Here is a 21,763-nt window from a genome sequence, read left to right as displayed (position 1 = left end):
CAATTAATTACAAAAGACAATAGTGCTTGAAAGAGTTAAAGGTGAAAAAAAGAAAAGGAAGACCAGCAACTAGATAAATAGACACAATAAAATGAATAATAAGCCATCAAGAAGCCTAAAGATAAAAAACGACGACAGGATTGACTGGAGAAGCACTATCCATATGGTTGCCAGGAGTCAAAATCGACCTGACGATATTTAATAAAAATAACTTAATAAAACTTAGAAAACCCCAAGTTTAACTTAGAAACGTATAGAAGCCGAACTATTCTCGCTCCTTTGCCATTTTTCTCTCTGTAATGTCTTTAATGGCCTGCTGAGATATACAGCCCAGTGTTGTAGATTTATACAGTAATCTCCTCAAAACACACACAAATATCGATTTCTTTCTTTCCAGACTCACCAACTGCTTCAAGATGACACAGTTATTCTTCTTTAAAGGGAAAAACAACTATTAGTCGGGCAATAAGACCATGCTATTTTCCTCCTGGATGAGTTTTATCATTTTTATTTGTTGTGTTTTTGGTCTAGCACTGTTTTGCGCAGTATGTTTAAAAAATGGCACACATGCCACCTGCGCATGAGGCACAAATCAGCAAGTGCACTCAATGATGAAATGAACACTTTTATTAATTTGCAATATCATTACTTTTCTGGGTGAAAGTGATAAAAAAATCGTTTTTGACCCTGAAGAAGTACTACGGTTCAGAGCTGGAAAGAGCAGCTATATAGTGCATGCTGCCTGTAAATGACACTAAAGCAATTTATCACCGGGCCCTAATTACAGTCTAGCATATAGCTATACAAGCTACAGGTATTGTCCTCCGCTCCATAGGGACATGTTCTACAGTTAATGACCTGTTTTTCACAGGTTTGTTGTCTTCTATCTTGGAAAACAAAATAGCTTCTCACTAAAGAACATGTAAGGGCCTGACACAAATTCTTAAATAACCCTCCATAAAATCTTTAAAGCTTTTTTTTTTTACAGAGCCTGGCTCAGAGAAGGAAAAAATGATATGAGTTTAAAGTTCTGCAATAAAGTGACATTCCCAAGTCATTTTTCTGATCTATGTCCCTTGTCCTTTCTATCACACTTCCTTTATGAAAGTATACCTCCATTTGGTACTGTAGGGAAGAGTCCCCTCTATCTTTTCCCATTTCACTTTCTTATGAGTTTCGGCATTTTTATTTGACCCATGATGATGCTTGGAGACTCTGGGCTTTGCTGAGATAGCATGTCCACATTTCATATTACTTGTGGGTTTTCTGCTTTGTTATAGTATTAAAATACAAGTAGCATCAAGAAAAGGTGTTTTGCTTTCACATTTTTAGGGCTTGAAGTGACAGTGTGAAGTTACATAACCAATCTGAAGGAGATAAAATTTGCACATTCATTTGTTTAATGCTGCCAATTCTGCCTTGAGGTGAAGGCTTCTCTGTGCCTGGAGACATAGAAAGCCAGCCACCAACTTTTTACCAGATGGTGCATGTAATGCCAGTAGGCAGATGAAAGTGTCTGGAGTAAATGCTGACTGCTCCTATTTATACGCTCACATTTTGTGTGTCTGGCTAGTGTTTGGTACAGGAGACAGAAATTAGATCCCTTCCAAACAAAGAGCAAGTATAATTAGTTCTGTGGTCTGTCCATGGATGGCTAGTGGAATTGTCTGGGTTCAAACTTCTAAGCTTTTCAATGACAGGACAAAAGCTTTCATGTTGCCCCACTAATTAAATCTAGGTTGTAATAACTGACTTGGCTATTTAACAAATTATACATGTGGGTTAAATTATGCTATCTGCCTTTTGAAGTTAAGTTTAAGCATTTTAAAGCAACATTAGCCTATTATAAGGCAAACACATTAGAAAACTTGTTTACAGAGTGGGATAGTTAATAAATGCATTATTTGTCCATCACTGATAGTTCTACTCATTGTTTTAAAAGTAGAAGAAGAAAAGGATAAAGCAAAGAAGGAAGGAGGGAAGAAAGGAAAAGGGTAGAGAATGAAGCCAGGATAAAGAAAACAGATTGAGAGAGAGGAGGTAAGTAAAGAATAAAAACAAAAAAGCGAGGGAAAGATGGAGAAAAGGAAAAAAGATGATCATTGTCATGAGCTTTTATTAAGAACATTGTTTAAGCTAACACAAAGAAAGAAAGAAAAAAGAAATAAAGAAGGAAAAAAGAAAGGGGATACAACAAGCAAGCGGGGAAGAAGAAAGAAAAAAGAAAGAAAATAAAACAGGGCAAAAGGGAAGTATAGAATGCATGCAAGAAACAGTAAAGTACAAAGGAAGAAAAAAGAAACAGAAAAGTAGGACTAATGAAAAATAATGAGAGAGAAAATCAGATAGTGAAAGAAAGAAAAAAGTAAGAAAGAAAAAAGAAAGAAAATGGAAAAAAGGAAGAAAGAAAAAAGAAAGAGAAAAAGAAAAAAGAAAGAAAGAAAGAAAAAAGGAAGAAAGAAAAAAGGAAGAAAGAAAATAAGAAAGAAAAAAGAAAGAAAATAAGAAAGAAAAAAGAAAGAAAATAAGAAAGAAAGACAATAAGAAAGAAAGAAAAGAAGAAAGAAAGAAGAAAGAAAGAAAAAGAAAATAAGAAAAAGAAAATATGAAAGAAAGAAAATAAGAAAGAAAGAAGAAAGAAAGAAAATGAGAAAGAAAAAGAAAATAAGAAACAAAGAAAATAAGAAAGAAAGAAAATAAGAAAGAAAGAAAGAAAATGAGATAGAAAAAGAAAACAAGAAAGAAAGAAAATAAGAAAGAAAGAAAATAAGAAAGAAAATAAGAAAGAAAGAAAAAGGAAAGAAAGAAAATAAAGAAAGAAAATAGGAAAATAAGAAAGAAAGAAAGAAAAAGGAAAGAAAGAAAATAAGAAAGAAAAAGGAAAGAAAGAAAATAAGAAAGAAAGAAAGAAAAAAAGAAAGAAAGAAAGAAAGAAAGAAAAGACATGAACACTACTATGAGGTAATATAGAGCCCTCCAGCCTTCTGGGAAAACTTTACACTAGAATTTAAAACATTACTACAGGGAGTTGCTACCATCCAGCCAGAAGAAGATTAATGAGGTTTGAGAGTTGTTTAGCAATAAGGCTTGACTGTCAGTTGATGTTCCTATTAATTGCACAGATGTTGTACAGTTGTTGAGAACTTATCTTTCAGGTTGTTCAGAACCTAACGCAGCAGACTATTTTCATATGGATCTCACTTTGCACAGGAAGAGAGAAAATTGCTATGCAAAAAATATCACACACCTTCCACAAAGTGCCGCAAAATGCTGAAAGCCCAGTTTTTCTCAGAACTCCATCTTACAGAGTACCATTACCAGTCCTAGACTATTACTTTTGCCAAATGATGAAGATGGTAAAGCATGATCTCTATTTCAATGCTCCAGAGTCCATTGGCAGTATGCTTTACACTGTTTCCTCCACTGTTTCTTTTATTAAAATATTTAACAGCAATTTCAATTGTTGAAATGGTGGAAAGGTGGCATTGTATGTTAGTGCCTTATTTAAAGTCATTAAGTCACTTGTTATAAATGTTTGGCTGAAATAGCTGAACCTACAGGTTACAAATGGTAGCTACATGTCTCTGGCCTAGCAGTGTATAAGGGAAATGCACTCATCAGCCACTTAATAAGGTTCCCATTCTATTAAGTAAATTCCTTGGTCATTTTATGAGCTACACCTACCATATAGATGCACTATGTGGGTATACAACCACTGATTGTACCCCATATGTAACTGTACAGTTTGCCCTCCCCCATCTATTCCATTAACTAAAAGAAATCCTAATAAGACCCTGAATAACAAGTATGTGGGTAGTAGATCATTCTTAACACTGCAATGATGGTCGCCATGGCAGTGACTACTACTGTTTGTCATCAAGTCATTGTAACTGTAGTGCTGAGAATGGTCCACCACACAAACTAGTGAGGAGCATATACAGTGTATCACAAAAATGAGTACACCCCTCACATTTCTGCAGATATTTAAGTATATCTTTTCATGGGACAACACTGACAAAATGACACTTTGACACAATGAAAAGTAGTCTGTGTGCAGCTTATATAACATTGTAAATTTATTCTTCCCTCAAAATAACTCAAAATACAGCCATTAATGTCTAAACCATCGGCAACAAAAGTGAGTACACCCCTAAGAGACTACACCCCTAAATGTCCAAATTGAGCACTGCTTGTAATTTTCCCTCCAAAATGTCATGTGATTTGTTAGTGTTACTAGGTCTCAGGTGTGCATAGGGAGCAGGTGTGTTCAATTTAGTAGTACAGCTCTCACACTCTCTGATACTGGTCACTGAAAGTTCCAACATGGCACCTCATGGCAAAGAACTCTCTGAGGATCTTAAAAGACGAATTGTTGCGCTACATGAAGATGGCCAAGGCTACAAGAAGATTGCCAACACCCTGAAACTGAGCTGCAGCACAGTGGCCAAGATCATCCAGCGTTTTAAAAGAGCAGGGTCCACTCAGAACAGACCTCGTGTTGGTCGTCCAAAGAAGCTGAGTGCACGTGCTCAGCGTCACATCCAGCTGCTGTCTTTGAAAGATAGGCGCAGGAGTGCTGTCAGCATTGCTGCAGAGATTGAAAAGGTGGGGGGTCAGCCTGTCAGTGCTCAGACCATACGCCGCACACTACATCAAATTGGTCTGCATGGCTGTCACCCCAGAAGGAAGCCTCTTCTGAAGTCTCTACACAAGAAAGCCCGCAAACAGTTTGCTGAAGACATGTCAACAAAGGACATGGATTACTGGAACCATGTCCTATGGTCTGATGAGACCAAGATTAATTTGTTTGGTTCAGATGGTCTCAAGCATGTGTGGCGGCAATCAGGTGAGGAGTACAAAGATAAGTGTGTCATGCCTACAGTCAAGCATGGTGGTGGGAATGCCATGGTCTGGAGCTGCATGAGTGCAGCAGGTGTTGGGGAGTTACATTTCATTGAGGGACACATGAACTCCAATATGTACTGTGAAATACTGAAGCAGAGCATGATCCCCTCCCTCCGGAAACTGGTTCGCAGGGCAGTGTTCCAGCATGATAATGACCCCAAACACACCTCTAAGACGACCACTGCTTTATTGAAGAGGCTGAGGGTAAAGGTGATGGACTGGCCAAGCATGTTTCCAGACCTAAACCCAATAGAACATCTTTGGGGCATCCTCAAGCGGAAGGTAGAGGAACGCAAAGTCTCGAATATCCGCTGGCTCCGTGATGTCGTCATGGAGGAGTGGAAAAGCATTCCAGTGGCAACCTGTGAAGCTCTGGTAAACTCCATGCCCAGGAGAGTTAAGGCAGTTCTGGGAAATAATGGTGGCCACACAAAATATTGACACTTCAGGAACTTTCACTAAGGGGTGTACTCACTTTTGTTGCCGGTGGTTTAGACATTAATGGCTGTATATTGAGTTATTTTGAGGGAAGAATAAATTTACACTGTTATATAAGCTGCACACAGACTACTTTTCATTGTGTCAAAGTGTCATTTTGTCAGTGTTGTCCCATGAAAAGATATACTTAAATATCTGCAGAAATGTGAGGGGTGTACTCACTTTTGTGATACACTGTAAGAGGGTCCTGTTTCATGAATAACTGGCATGAAGAATTAACTACAAGTGCATTATGGGACAGTGGTAGCCAAGTAGGTAGGGTAGAGCTTTGTGTTCCAAGCTTGGGTGTGTCAAGCAGCCACTGTTGGGGTCCTTGAGCAAGGCCCTTAACCCTCTCAGCTCCAGGGGTGCAATACAGTGGCTGACCCTTCACTCAGACCCCAGTGTTTAATGAAGTCTATTATATGTCTACATCCATCCATCCATCCATCCATCCATACACACATAATGGATACCTACTGTATCTATATAGTATATAAAATGGCTAACGAATGAGTGTCACAATAAGTGTACTTGATAAACATAATTTTTCTTCGCTTCATTTAAATTTGGAGGTGGGTCTGGTTGCCCCGGAAACAGCAGCCACAAAGCACCACCACACCCCAAACAACATGCAATTCCATTGCAGGAATTCGGCTATCCACCTCGGCCAATCATGTTTGTGTACACCCAAATGGCTGATACCAACTGCTGAGATTCTTACCCCGATGGTGGGCTAGTGTAATAGTACATAATTAATATTTGATAAAACATTAGTCAATCTTGCCATTATACATATCAGCCAAAAGTTTGTACACCCCTGTCTTTCAGGATGAAGTTTTAGATGTTAGTAAATATCTCCACAGCACAGTCCACAAACACAGTGCGACCACTGACCTGAAAGTGTTCCTCTTTGAACTGCAAAAGGTCAGGATGGTCCGAGAACAGTTTGAATCGTCTTCTGGAAGGGTAGGGATTGGTGAAGCTGATCTTCTTGCTGTTGCCTCTCCCTCCTCCAACAGGTACTCGGATCTCAAACGCCTGCCGATGCAAAGCGACACAAACTGAGCGTCCACAAAGATACTGTTAACGCATATTATCTTTCAAAGAATCAGCAGCAGCAGTGCCACAGGCATTTCCTAATATATCAAGCATAGCTTAGGGAACTGGAGAAATGCTTATTTAACTACAGGAAGGGGGGGGGGGGGGGGATTGGGTAGCATGATGAGAGGTGAAGACAGAGAACCAGAGCTGAGAAAGCAAAGGATAAAGGGATGGTGGTGAACAGCAAGGGACAGGGCTAGACGGATTGAGCGTTCAAGGCAGATCTAAGAACAAAGAGCAGAAAAGAAAAAACAAGGGACAGGAGATAAAAGTATGAGCACATAGCAAAGAGCGCTAAGGGGAAAAAGGGCCAGCATGATTAAAGCAGAGTTTAACATCTAAAAATACCCCAGGCGCCATTTTGCTCTGCTCGATCAGAAAGCAGCTTTCGCTCTGTAATTCTCGGTGCTGCTCTGCCACACGCAGGCAGACGGGCCGACCACATTAAAAACAGCCTTTTAAGTTCCATGTTACCTACACTTTGTCACCGTTTCCCATTAATGCAAATGGTGCCATTAATCCTGGTAAAACAGAACATTATCTGTCACTGAACCCAAGCATTTGCAGCTAAGCTGAAAGCTTACGTCGGCAGAGCTTAAAGCTCAACACCTGTGGGCTCACCTGGCCACAACTAGCCCCAATTCCCTATTGCCATTAGACATAATTTAGGTGTATAACAGGTGCATAAAATCGGGTATCTAGAGTAAATGAGATGCCTCTAATTTACAGCATGACTGTGGAAAAGGTTTGAATATCTGTAGTGAGTTGTATCTGCTTTTTGGCCAGGGGAGCATGCACACTCCACACAGAAAGGACCCAGCCAGCACTTTACCTAGGAATCGAACCCAGGACATTTTTGCTGTGGGGTGACAGTGCTCCCCAACGAGCCACAACTGACTGTAGCCCATCGTTTTTGCTGTACACTTTACCACCCACCTCAATACTTCTTATTAAAGGAAAGAAACCCTAATAGGACACATTTTGGAAAATCCAGCCACTCCATCATCCAGCATGACTGTGCCCAAATTCACACCTATCAGGTCCATAAAAACATGGGTTGGTTTGCAGGAACTCCAGTTGCACGCAAAGAACCCTGACCTCAGGCCCATTAAACAGCTTTGGCATGAATTGGAACAATAAATGTCACCTCAATAAAAGTCTTTTTTGTCCATCATCAATGCCTGACTGCACAAATGCTTCTTTAACTGAATGGACACAAATTCCAAAAAACACCCAAGAGTCTTGTGGAAAGCCTTTCCAGAGGAGTGCAGGCTCCGGTATAGCTGCAAAGATGGAAGAACTTCTGTAAGTCGCTCTGGATGAGAGCGTCTGCTAAATGCTGAAATGTAAATGTAAAGAGTGACAACTACATAATAATGCACATGGTTTTGGAATGGAATGTCCAACAAGCTTATGGTTAGGTGTCCACAAACTCTGGACCATATTGTGTATTTTATTAGTTGCAGGAGACAAAGCTTTTTCCAGGTTTAGACTGGCAGACTATTACTAATTTCATAGGTTTAAGGACTGTAAAGGGTATAATGTGATATCCCACACGGTTATATTCTAGGCCCCTTTTTCTGCTCTCTCCATGACTTTTACTTTTATGCTTTTGATTGATTATTACAGTATATGGGTTCTAAATAAGTGGCCAGTGGCCAATTCTTAGACTGTGACTCACAAGGGTACAATCTGCACTTTTATTCTACGCTTTGGGCCATCTGTAAAAGGCTGAGAAACTCCTGTGTGACACCAAAGGCTACAGTTAAAGAACTTAATTTCCAAAAGGGTAGCATCCCAAAAACTCCTTTAGAAAACCAATATGATTGGTTTAGACAAGATCTTGCCTCAAGTATTACTTGACAAAACATTACCAATTTGTTTGCATTATTGTACATTTATCAAAGCATAAAAACGACATGTGGCATTCCACAAGGTTCTTTTCTAGGCTGCATTTATTTTTTTATTATATAGAGCTTATTGAAAATGTGCTTATTAAAACTTATTATTTGCTTATGTTTGTACAGTTGCAATTAAAATCAATTTAACCCACATTGCATATTACGTTTCTTCACAAAATTATGGAAAATAATACAAAAAGATAGCAGACACTAAATGTTCCTAGAGATAAAGTTAGCACAGTTTGTGAATTTAAAATTAAAGAAACACTGGCTACTCTAATTGGATGTGGCAGAAAGAGGAAGCTATCACTGGCTGCTTTCACTCACTGATTTCTTAAAGGCAGGTGGTCAAAAACATTCAAGTGACTGCTAAAGACCATGCAGCTAGATTTGGTGGCAGCAGGCACTGGGGTTTCAGTTTGCACAGTAAAGCACATACTAAACGCTGAAGGTCTCCATGCTTGAACTCCAAGAAGTATACCTGCACTGAGCCAAAAGCACAAGAACAATTTTTTTTTAATTAATTAATTAATAATTTTTTTATTTATTTGCACATATGAACACAAAAGGAAAGAAAACATAATGATAATGATGATGATGTCCAGGGAAAGTAAAAAAAAAAATATAAAAAAAACAATCGCCCTTGTATGATCAAAACTATATAAAAAAGCCACAGAAATTTTGGGATTCTGTTCTGTGGAGCGATGAAACAAAATGCCTATGGATCAGCAGTATGTCTGGAGGGGGAGAAATTAAGCACTTACTGAAAAGTACACCCTGTCTAGAGTAAAGCATGGCAGGGGCTCACCGATGCTCTGGGGGTCGCTTTGCTTTCTCAGGCACTGTAAACCTGCAGTGTGTGAAGGGCAAGAAGAATTTAATCAAGTTTAAGGAAATTCTAGAAGTAAACTTCATGACTTTCTCTAAGAAAGCTGAATCTTTGGCATCATTGGATCTTCCAACAGGACAATGATCTTAAGCATACCTCAAAGTCCAAAGCTTGGTTTCAGAAGAAGGGATGGAAGATTCTCTGGTCTGATGAAACAAAAACTGAACTCTTTGTGTAGAGCATCAAACACTATGTTTGTTTAAAAACAAGAACTGAACATCACCTGGGTAATACAATCTTCTTGTTCCTCAGCCTTTGTCCCGTTTTTTCGGTTAAGGAATCGGCATTTCGGGCTTCTTCCCGTTAGGGGTTGCCGGCGGGATTTGGCACAGTTTTTACGCCGGATGCCCTTCCTGACACAACCCTCCCTATTTATCCGGGCTTGGGGCCGGCACTACAATGCACTGGTCTGTGCATCCCAGCGGCTAGGTAACTATGGGACAAATTCAGTGTCTCCAATTAGCCTGGTGGCATGTCTTTGGACTGTGGGAGGAACCCGGAGCACCCGGAGGAAACCCACGCAGACACAGGGAGAACATGCAAACTCCGCACAGAAAGGACCCGGACCGCCCCACCCGGGGATCGAACCCATCATCTGGGTAATACAATCCCCTACAGTAAAGAATGGTGGTGGTAGCATAAAGCTAATGGGGTGCTACTCAGTGGCAGGGACAGAAAGACTTGTAAGAATGGAGGGATAAATGAATGCAGTCAATATACTACAGCAAAGTACTATCCTTATAAAAATCCTCCTCCCAAGAGCAAGCAAACTTAAACAGAAGTGATAGTTCATCTTTAAAGCTACAACAACATTGGAGAGGCTACAGGGAAAGTCTCTACACGTCTTTGTAAAGATGTATTTAAAAAGACTTGAGCTTTAGTTGCTGCCAAAGGAGATTTATAATGCCAAAGTACTGAATAAAGGGTCTAAATCATTTTGTGAATAAGAGGTTTCAGATTCAGGCTGATGGATAAAAACTTCTTTTCTATCTATTTTACAACAGCACCGGTGTGATTCGACCCTGGAGCCTCGACTATTATGATGTTGATTTCAATATTTTACGCCTTGTATCCAGACACATTCAATCCCCCACTGATCTCCCGAGGCTGTATAGCTAATTTCTTAACTTTACCACACAGTTACCGATGCTAAACCCTTACCCGTGATATAACAGGCTGTCTGCAGGTGATACACAGCAGCCATGAGGCCACTAGTTGTCTCGTGTCCACATCTACTACGTTGAGGAAGCGGAAGCTGCTTCCTGAGTACATGGTCTTTACTCCCAATCTGATGTCCTGCACACCCTGAGCTGGCAGTGCAAACACTTCTGCTGGGTCCACCTGGCCAGGACACACAACAACTGTGCTTGTAGACGTCAACAAACAAAATTACAACAACAGTTCACTTTCGAATATGATTTAAACAATAGCTAATTAACTGATACACACAGGTCTTCACAAAGCAGTGTTTTTTTTTTAGTAGTGCAGCTATTTCTTACTAGCTCTTAGGTGGTATTATCATGTCACTTAAAATCTATTTTAATTATTTACATTTAATTGACTGAGGAAAAGAAGCATACAAAAGCTATTTAATTTTATTATTGTAGGTTAAAACAATATACTTATTTATTATACATTTTAATGTGTATTTTAATGTGTATAATGTGTTTATTAAATGCATATGAACATGTATGCAGGCGACTTCTGTTGAGTCACTGTACTAATAATTGTTTTAAGTTGTGGCCTGTGCAACGTTGTTCGTCTCTATCCTGTCAACCTTTAAAAGAATAGACATTCCCAACTAGTGTGAGTGGTGGGTACTATAATAGTGGGATTATGTGGAACCTATTTGCATTCATTCTGTTTTGAAAATGTGCAGAAAATGAAGACATTTTTTAAGATTTTTTAAGATGCATGAATATTGTTGCAGCTTACACTGATCAGCCGTAACATTAAAACCACCTCCCTATTTCTACACTCACTGTCCATTTTATCAGCTCCACTTACCATATAGAAGCACTTTGTAGTTCTACAATTACTGACTGTAGTCCATCTGTTTCTCTGCATGCTTTGTTAGCCCCCTTTCATGCTGTTCTTTAATGGTCAGGACTCTCCCACGACCACTACAGAGTAGATATTATTTGGGTGGTGGATCATTCTCAGCACTGTAGTGACACTGACATGGTGGTGGTGTGTTAGTGTGTGTTTTGCTGGTATGAGTGGATAAGAAACAGCAATGCTGATGGAGTCACTGCTGGACTGAGAATAGTCCACCAACCAAAAATATATCTAGCCAACAGCGCCCCGTGGCAGCGTCCTGTGACCACTGATAAAGGTCTAGAAGATGACCAACTCAAACAGCAGCAATAGATGAGTGATCGTCTCTGACCTTACATCTACATTTTCAGCATTTAGCAGACGCTTTTATTCAAAGCGACTTACACAATGAGCAATTGAGGGTTAAGGGCCTTGCTTAGGGACCCAACAGTGGCAACTTGGTCGTGGCAGGGCTTGAACCGGCAACCTTCTGTTTACTAGTCCAGTACCTTAACCACTAAGCTATCACTGCCCCATCTACAAGGTGGACTAACTAGGTAGGAGTGTCTAATAAAGTGGACAGTGACTGGACACGGTATTTAAAAACTCCAGCAGCGCTGCTGTGTCTGATCCACTCATACCAGCACAACACACACTAACACACCACCACCATGTCAGTGTCACTGCAGTGCTGAGAATGATCCACCACCTAAATAATACCTACTCTGTGGTGGTCCTGTGGGGGTTCTGACCATTGAAGAACAGGGTGAAAAAAGGTATGTAGAGAAATAGATTGACTACAGTCAGTAATTGTAGAACTACAAAGTGCTCATATATGGTAAGTGGAGCTGATAAAATGAACAGTGAGTGTAGACACAGGAAGGTGGTTTTAATGTTATGGTGGGTCAGTTTATAAGTACATTTGTTTGCATGCTCTTAAATTACAGCAAAAAAAACAGCATGCACAGTTCATAAGTCTCATGGTAACAAGTTCATATATTAGTATACATTAACATAAGAAATGAAAGTATTTTAATAAGAGTGCACTTAGATGCTCCTTTTAACAAGCTAGAAGACTTCCACGTGCCCTGCTGTCCACTTACCATATATTACCACAAAATATGTGGGATTTGTACTTACGTTCATTAAGCAGCGAGGAATAATATGGTAATATAGTCAAATAATTCAGAAAATAAACTAGTAATTATAAACTTCAATGGCACTTAGACGTCTGTTTTGTATATGCCATCTTTTATGTCAGATTATTGATCTTATTTCCATCCACTTCACCTGGTGAGGATTGGAAGCATATTATTTAGTTTATATAATTGATTTATCACACCTGTTAGCAACCGTTGTGGATAAAACACGTATGGAGTGTCCCAATACTTTGTCTACATATTGTATGTCGGTATGCAGCCGAAGATGGAACCACAGTAATTGAGAAGTTTATGAGATGAAATGAGAGATGGATTTGCACCTTGTCCAAGCTGTTTTACAGCATGGTACCCAGTGATTCCAGAAAAACAGGGACCACCATGGTGCTGACCAGGATAAATTGGTGGTAATCTCAGGTTAGTGGCAGTTCATGTGCTGATCAGACATCCAAAGAAATACAAAATGTTTTTCAATCATGTTTTCTCTTTTAGATTGAAGACGATGTTAAGACACTAAAATACCACATCGAAATCAACCATGTTAAGCAACATGTTACAGATATTGATTGCATTGGTGGGGAACAAAGAAGAAGTTGCAGTGTATGCAAAGTTCAGAGCCTGCAAGCCCATCTGTGCTCAGATGGCTGGTCAGCAGGACAGCAGAAATCCTCGATCTGACTGTATGTACACAAACCAGGACTGATTTGCATGCTGAATATTCACATAAGACAAGTGTTAGGTTTACTTTGCAAGGTCAACTTTATGGTAAATAAAAGTATGTGAACACCTGACCTTGTTGCAGATCTCATTCTAAAACCATGATGAATATGGATTTGCTTTTAACCTCTTTGTTGCTTAAACAGCTAACATCTTTCTGGAAAGATTTCAGCATGATTTTGGAGTGTGTCTGTGCCAATTCAATCAAAATCAAAAGAATTTGGGACATTTGTGAGGGCTGGATTAAAGAGCCTGGCTTGCAATCCAATGTTCCAATTTATACAAGAACTCGTCAAACCATGCCTTTATAGACCTTGCTTAGTGCACAGTGGCATAACCATATCAGGCCAGGAGCTTATTTCAAACTTTTACAAGGCTGAATTTATTTTATATAAGCAATTTTGTACATGAGTTAGTAAAGGGTGTGTCTAAAACACCTGAACTCATCAATTAGAAGGGATGTCATTTGGCCATATAGCGTACAATGAACATTTATATTGGCAGTAAGTCAACTTACTTAACAGAAGGTAAATAATGCAACCAGACAGTGACCCAAAATACCAGCTCTTACTGAAAATGACTGGTGAATGAATGAATAAATGAATAATCTGTCACACAGATTATAATGTTCTATAAATTAAACATCCTCTACACTTTTAAATATGCTGGGTTATTTTTTTTCTACCTAAGCACTGGGCTGAGGCAGTTTTTTAGTTCTCTTTTCTCTTCCTCTGCTACTCCATTACCCAACATTTAGATTCATGTTATAACCCAGTTTTTATGTTATTTTATAAACCAAACCACTTGGGGAAATATTGTTGAAATTTTACATTTGTTTACATTTCCTCACAACAGATACATTTAAATTTGTAACAGCACAAGAGAAACAGCAGGTGGTAGGTGATGGACAATGGGGAGATTGCCGCAGTAGGATATTGTAGGCTATTGTTTCTAGGTTATTTTAGTCCTATAAACGCTCATAAAAATAGATGTTAAAAATATTTAATTAATAAATATTTTTTATAAAATAAAAAATATAATTTAATTAATGGCTTTTAGTGGATGCTTTTATTCAAAGTGACTTAAAATTGTGACAGAATACAATGGGAGCAATTAAGCGTTAAGAGCCTTGCACAGGGGCCTAACAGTGGCAACTTGGTGGTGGTGATGCTTGATCCAGTGACCTTCTGACCACTAGTGCAGCACCCTGACCACTGAGATTCCACTTATATGTATAATTATTATAAAATAGCACCAACCATTAATTCCCAATGGTTTTAAATTTGAATCATAAATATAAGTACCAAGGAGATAAAAAAAAACAACCAGGTTCCAGGGCGCTCACGTGGCGCAGCGGTAAAACAAGCTAGCCCATCAGAGCTTGCGAACTGCGAATATCAGCTCTGCTATTGGCCGGCCGGGTGCCTACATGAACAATGATTGGCTTATCTGAGAAAGGGAGGGCTGTAGGGATTCCCCATTACTGCCTAACCAGACAATAAATGGCATGTCAGAGTAAGAGAGGGCCGCAAGGATTAGTCATGACGGCCTTTACTGACTGGTCAATGGTGCCTGCACAATTCAGTAGATAATGAAAACTGGTGGGTGACTCTCCATGTGCAATACGGATCTCCATATGAACTTGCCTCATGCAAGTGGAAAAAGAAGTAGTCGGCTACTGCACACTTGTCAGAGAAATGTGTTAGTTACGGCTCTCCTTGGGTAGGAGTGGCGGTCTGCATCAGTAGAGTTGAGATACAATTGGGTAATTGGATATGACTAGTTTGGGAGAAAAACTGGGGGTAAATGGATTAAAAAATAAATAAATAAGGTTCCATATTAAGCATGAATGGAAATTGTGGCTCGCTGCCTCAGTGCCCATTGGCTAACCAATGTCTTAAGTTGAGTTATTAATCCAAACTACTACTACTTATCTTTCTACATCAAATATATTAATTTACCTTAAAGAAGTGTTTAATGCATGGGCGAAAACCGCACTTTTACCAACATACTATTATTTCTTTCTAATGTTTCTATCTGCTGTCAAAAGAGACTAGAGAGACTAGAATCTCCAGCTATTCAGTTTATAAGGTTGATTTATTGAGCAGAGGAATGAATACTATGTAAATTTAGAGCAGTTTAATGTGTTGTCAATCAAAGTTACATTTTTGGTAAGATTTTTTTTTTACTTTATTGCAGCCCACTGATATTTTTAGCCGATGGTAATGAGATCAATTAAGCTTAAATGGCATGTTTTAATTAAAGAAACCAACTTTGTCTATTTCTTTTACACTTTCTAAAGTGTTTCATTTTTATATACATTTTACATGCAGTAATACATTGTTATAAATATCACAATCTCATAAGTGTGGTTATCACTACAACTACTACCACTATTATTATTATTCACATAAAAGCATTGCGTAAACAGAAGCTCACTTTTAACCCAGCATGTGCTCTGTTTAATATTGTTCTTAGCTCAGTATTTTTAGAGTGTATATTTATAGAGTACATGCATTTAGTGTGCATTGTAACCCCATTTCCAATCCCAAAATAAATCCCACAGAACAATCCCAATAATGATTTTGGCTGATGTACTGCTCTTTAAAAATAAATATTATTTATTAAATTAACTTGTATGCTTCTCCTGTCTCCTTGTACCCGTCACTCCCATCAAGTTATTGATCTCTTCTCTGTGTGCTAAAACAACTGAAGCTGAATAAACTGTATTATTTGTTGTTTAATCTAACTGAAAATGAGCCTAAATGACAGGCTATATAGCCTAAAGGCTTTTGCTGTATGACCTTGTCATGTGTACCTGCAGTTCCAGAGGGTGGGAGGTGTAGCTCTTGACCTTGCGTATGGCCTGCGTGCCATGCAGTACCAGGGAGTGCCAGCTGAGCGTACCGCACGCACAGCTAATATCAATCCTTTGCAGGTAATGAACGAAGACCTGCCACGTCTGAGCCGGGGAGACTAGCCATGGGTCACTGCCAGACAAACAAACATAACATACAGTTACTTGATCATTGGGAAGACCCTGCACAATGTGAGAATAACAGGTCTCGGTGCTCAAGGTCACAGCAGGCTTTTGTTCGTGACATGACATCTGTGAAATTCATTTAAATAGGATTCCTGGAAATAAGAGCTTCTGCAAAACAAACCTGAAAATAGCAGGCAGAATTGTTAGAAGTCGTAGAATTGTGACCCGCAAACCAGCACATTAAAGCTTGATTGACGTTTGTTGCTAAACACAAGGACAAAAAATGACCAAAGGTTTCTTATTCGAAAGTCAGCCCAGTACAGTATGTCCAGTATGGCACCTAGTTTGCTTGGTTTACCATTTGTTCATTATGGGTCTAACCTGGTACTTTGCCCTAGGTATACTTGTGTTTTTTCATTGCCTGGTCTGCTCTCTTGCTGCCCAGGAGCCCACGGTGTCCTAATATCCAGCATGTTATGATGTCGTAATGTTTATTGAGATAGCAGACTTTTTGTAGGAGTCTCAAATGCCTGAAGGCAGGATTTGTAGTCTGTGTACATCAGCACTTTTGGTTGTTGTGCTGATTCTAGCATTCTTTTCTAGAGCTTCTGCTGTCAGGACTGAGCTCTGTTTTTGAAGGCTTATCCCTTTCTGCTTTTGATCAGCCACTATTGCTGCTGATGTTTGTTTATCCAACTTTAAACCATCTGTGTATATGGGATTTACTGTTGATCAGGTGGGTTGAGATTCTCGTGTGTGAGAAGGTGTGTTTGAATAATGGTATCCATGTTTATGTCTAGTTCATATAGATATGGTTGTATTAATGATCCAGAAGGTGGGATGCATTATAGCAAATACTAAATGTGGAAGAACATAGGTCATTGGGTGTATTGCTGTTACTTGCAGGTTTGTGACTATTAAAGTTTTCTGTGTAGGATTTTCTATCTTATGAAGTTGGCCGTTCCCCCAGTCCTTAGACACAAGTCCTTTAGTGCAATGATTCGGTATAAAATGGGTTTCATGGAGGCAGAATGATGCTACGAGTTGCAGTTCAGCCAGGTTAGCTTTTATAACTTGAGTTCCTCTGGATAATGTGGCTTCTTTCCATTCGGTTAATGATGCATTCGGTTAATAAGTCCTCGAGACTTACTTCTGCTTTTGGGCAAAGAGCTATGATTGCATGGGGAGACTGTGTCTTTTATCTCTATGTCTCTTATGGGTTCTGGTTTGCTTGAAGCATACAGGTTTTCTTTTAAGTCTTACTGCTGGATTGATCTTGTTCTGTTATTAGACTTGTTTTCTGTCTGGTTTTGGATTACCATAGGTGGGCTCTGGTGTTCCTGGGCTTGTTTTTTGGGCAAATAGTCGGCTGTAGTTTGTCCTTATCCAACCAAGTTAGGTCTGTTTGTCTGGCAGTTGTGTCTGGGTTCAGGCGGTTTTCAGGAGTTATGTAATCCTCCACAATTTATGCAATTTACTGGCTTCCAGCAGGATAAGTTGTTTCCTTCTTCCTCGCAGTTACCACATTTTACATTTTCATTTTACATTTTCAGCATTTAGCAGACGCTTTTATCCAAAGCGACTTACACAATGAGCGGAACACAATGAGTAATTGAGGGTTAAGGGCCTTGCTCAGGGACCCAACAGTGGCAACTTGGTGGTGGCGGGGCTTAAACCGGCAACCTTCTGTTTACTAGTCCAGTACCTTAACCACTGAGCTATCACTGGCCCTTAATCACAGATCACATTGCTTTTGTATGCAGCTGACACATGTCCAAACTTCCGACACTTAAAGCACATTTTTGAGTTGAGAATGCAGAGATCAACATCTACTCTTTTATATCCTATCATTATTTTAGGTAGTAGTCAAGATCTAATAAAAGTTAGAATACACATGGTTTCCTTGTAGCTAATTTTGTTTTTGATCTTTATCTATTTAACATTCGTTACGTCTTGGGATCCCAGTTCTGATGTCAATTCAATTTCATCTATATCTGTCACTTCCCTGGTGCAAATCACTCCTTTAATGCTATTAAGAGATGAATGTGGGAAGCCTTTTTTGTGTCTGCCTGCAAAGTCATTAGCGTTCAAGAAGTTGTCAACTTGTCTTGGCAGACATGTCTGTATGTAAGACGCCCAACCAGATAATAGCACCACTGGGGAATCAAACACTTTATTCCAGTGGTAGAGGGCTGGCGTGATTTATCACTGAGCCTCCCGAGTGAGTTGTCTATACACTAATGAGTTAAAACGTTAAGACCACTTGCTTGATATGCTGTCAAAACTGCTCTGACCTGCCGAGACATGAACTCTGGAAGACATAGGAAGGAGTCCTGTGGTATCTGGTAACAAACCATAACCAGCAGGTCCTTCAACAGTTCACCTTAGTTCCATCTTCTTCACAGATAAACCATGAACACAGATGCATGTGTGCCCATTGTAGGTGCTTTCAAAGTAGGACAGAAGTTACTATGGGCACTCTGACCGGCCCGTGACTATGCAGCCCCTTACACACAAGGGTCTGATGCAGTGTGTACTGTAACATGTTCACCTCATCAGTATTAAAATAATCAGCAACTGAGCCACAATATATTTTTTTTTCTAGTGGTCCTACATTATAGAGTCAGGTACCTTCTCTGGAGTTTGTGGCTTGCCGAACCTTAAACCACTGTTGGTGGGTACTCACCACAGATGCCCGTGAGCACCATTTGCTCTTTTGCAAATACTCTAATACTCTAACCCAGTTGTCTGGCCATATTCATTTAGCCCATGATCAAAGTCACTTAGGTCTTTATAGCCGCCCATATCTGCTGCATTCAACACACGTACTATAAGTAAATATGACCAGTCCAACATTTAATATATCAGTGACTGTATCATGTATCACTGTATCAAGTATACACAAATAGGCATTGCAGTGCAGATTTCTAGGGGGTGCTCTCTATTTTTCTGCACATTGTTGTATAGCATACCTTAAAAATATTAAGGATATAAGTTAAACACACATTAAGCACATTAAGCATTAAACACTAGAAGCAAATTCTCTACATTTAAAAAATAAAGAGCATGATGTGGGTGTGAGCTAAAATCCTCCTGATTATTTCATTTGCCTGTCTGAGAAATGCCGCTGATAAAGAAATGAATATTGCAACTTGATGCAATCAGAGTGTAAATGAGAAATCCTGATTAAGCAAATGACATTAATCACCCAAGCAGGGACTAATCAAGAAAGGAACCGCATTATGCAGACATTCACACCCACTCACACGGTCACAGAGAATGATACATACGTGAACACCATGATGAAGAATTTCTTGATCTGTGGACTGGGGGCACCAGGCGCTTTCAGATAGACATCCTGGGGCTCTCCTGGATTCTGTGGGTTATTAAAAAATAAAGTGTTTTCAGTATATTGATTAACCTGTCATTTAGGAACACTCTAGAAAAAAAAGGAAAGCCATTTTCAATGAGACAGGCGTACTGAAATTCTGCTGCTTGGTTAAAGAAGCTTCACGTCTTAGTCGCAGTATTATAAACAGGTATTATGCTAAGTGATTAGCCTTTAATTGACCAGTATAATAGACACAGTGGTGTAATATACCCAGGAAAGCACAGTTAATGAACATAACCAGTTACAATATGACTTAATTCTTCCTTAAATATATAAAATCAAACACTCCAAATAATTCTTTTTAAAACTATTAAATATTAAAGTGTTAGATGAAAACAGTTAAGTGTGTTTTTGGGCTTAATGTTTCATATAAACAAAGTTTGACTCTACCCTTGAATATTTTTCAACTGCTGACAAACACCCAAAAATAAAACATGTGTGCCGCTCAGGTGGCGCAGTGGTAAAAACACACGCTGGAACCAGAGCTGGGATCTCGAATACATCGTATCAAATCTTAGCTCTGCCTGCCGTCTAAGGCTGAGCGGCCACATGAACAACGATTGGCCTGTTGTTCAGATATGGGCGGGACTAAGCCAGATGGGGTCTCTCTCCCATGACTATGCTATTACGACCTCTGCTGGCTGATTGATGGCGCCTGCACAGAGACGAGAAAAGAGTGCTCTCAGGGTGTGTCTCTCCATACACAACGCTGAGCTGCACTGCACTCGTCAAAGTGTAGGTGATAAGATGCATACAGCATGCTGCCCATGTGTCGGAGAGGGCGTGGGTTAGCTTCGTTCTCCTCAATCAGAGCAGGGATCGGCATTGGTGGAGAGGAAGCATGACGCAATCGGGCAATTGGAAACGCTAAAAGGGAGAAAAAGGGGAGAAAATGCATGAACAAAAAAAAAAAACCCAGCTTAACCTTATTTTATTTTCATTTCTTTTTCATAAAAGGATTTATCCTGGTCAATGTGGCAGTGGGCCACAGTCTACTGGGAAATACAGGGCACATGACAGGAACACCCTGGGCAGAGGGCCAATCCATTGCAGATCTTTGGCCACCTCCTTTCCTTTTTTTGACATAACCAATCTTGTCTGTGTAGGTGGCCAGCTGACAGCACATCTTACTGGTGGTGGGTAAATGTAACAGATCACTGTGCTTAAAATATAAGTTAAAAAAATCTAAAATGAACTGTTTTAGAAGTAGAAGTACTTCAGTTGCCCTAGAATAATTTGAGTAATTTGAGACGTGAAGGTCTAGCACACAACACTATCCAAGGCTATTCAACAGGTGGCGCCACTTTAATAATAATAATATTAATAATAATACAAATTTAACAGTATATTTGTAAGACTTTCAGCCCTAAAGGGTACACATAAGATAATAGAGGGTGTAAACAAGTAAAAGCTCATAAAAACAGAGAGTTGTAATCTAAATACACCACATTACTTTCAAGTGATAATGCATAAAAAAAAAATAATGAAATGAAATAAAATAACAATAAAAACTCTGGGTTTTAGAGTATCTGAGCACATTCAACAATAAAATATATTGTTATATATATTTAACTGATAAGCTAAACTATTATGACCAGCCTAATGTCTTGGTCAGGTGTATATTATGTATTGGCTAATGGTAGTTACACAAATATGGTAGTTACACAAAGCAAGGGTTACACATGAGCAGCCACGATTAATACCTGCCCACATTTTTCCAAGTAGGGACAAACCTTAAACTATGTTTTGGTTGGTCTAGACTCACTAATGCCAAAGAAGAACAAGGCAATCCTCTCTAGTATAGACCAACAGAAGGGCTACTGAGACTCAGAGAAACTGTGAATGTGTTTCAACACACAGTGCATCAACCCCTTCTGTGTATCGGGCAGCATAGTCAAAGGCCAATTCAAGTGCCAATGCTTATGATAATGACCTGTGCACCATCACAATGGGTACTCAGGCTTCAGAACTGGACATCTGAGCAAGGGAAAATGTTTGTTTGTTTGTTTATTAGGATTTTAACATCATGTTTTACACTTGGTTTCATGACAGGAACAGTAGTTACTCATTACACAAGATTCATCAGTTCACAAGGTTATATTGAACACAGTCTTGAACAATTTAGTATCTCCAATTCACCTCACTTGCATGACTTTGGACTGTGGGAGAAAACCAGAGCACTGGAAGAAACCCACGCAGACA

General features: G+C 39.3%; 1 protein-coding gene across 6 annotated transcripts in view; it reads right to left on the bottom strand.

Moving 5' to 3' along the window:
- nphp4 (nephronophthisis 4) overlaps positions 1-21,763 on the bottom strand; it is a 298,208-nt gene that overhangs the window by 2,530 nt on the left and 273,915 nt on the right. For 2 of the 6 annotated variants that reach the window (XM_062999062.1, XM_062999063.1), the window contains exons 26-29: positions 19,461-19,546; positions 16,006-16,177; positions 10,438-10,617; positions 6,280-6,423 (exon numbers count right to left, since the gene is read on the bottom strand). In XM_062999062.1, the coding sequence (XP_062855132.1) occupies positions 6,280-6,423; positions 10,438-10,617; positions 16,006-16,177; positions 19,461-19,546 (582 nt within the window). Of the gene's footprint in view, positions 1-6,279; positions 6,424-8,539; positions 8,874-10,437; positions 10,618-15,820; positions 15,888-16,005; positions 16,178-19,078; positions 19,143-19,460; positions 19,547-21,763 lie in introns of those variants that run through there. The other 4 variants (XR_010013356.1, XM_062999065.1, XM_062999066.1 and 1 more) reach the window with 4 other exon arrangements.

This window comes from Trichomycterus rosablanca, chromosome 7, assembly GCF_030014385.1.
Source record: "Trichomycterus rosablanca isolate fTriRos1 chromosome 7, fTriRos1.hap1, whole genome shotgun sequence".
Lineage (NCBI taxonomy): Eukaryota > Metazoa > Chordata > Actinopteri > Siluriformes > Trichomycteridae > Trichomycterus > Trichomycterus rosablanca.
This window is presented reverse-complemented; position numbering and strand designations above follow the sequence as displayed.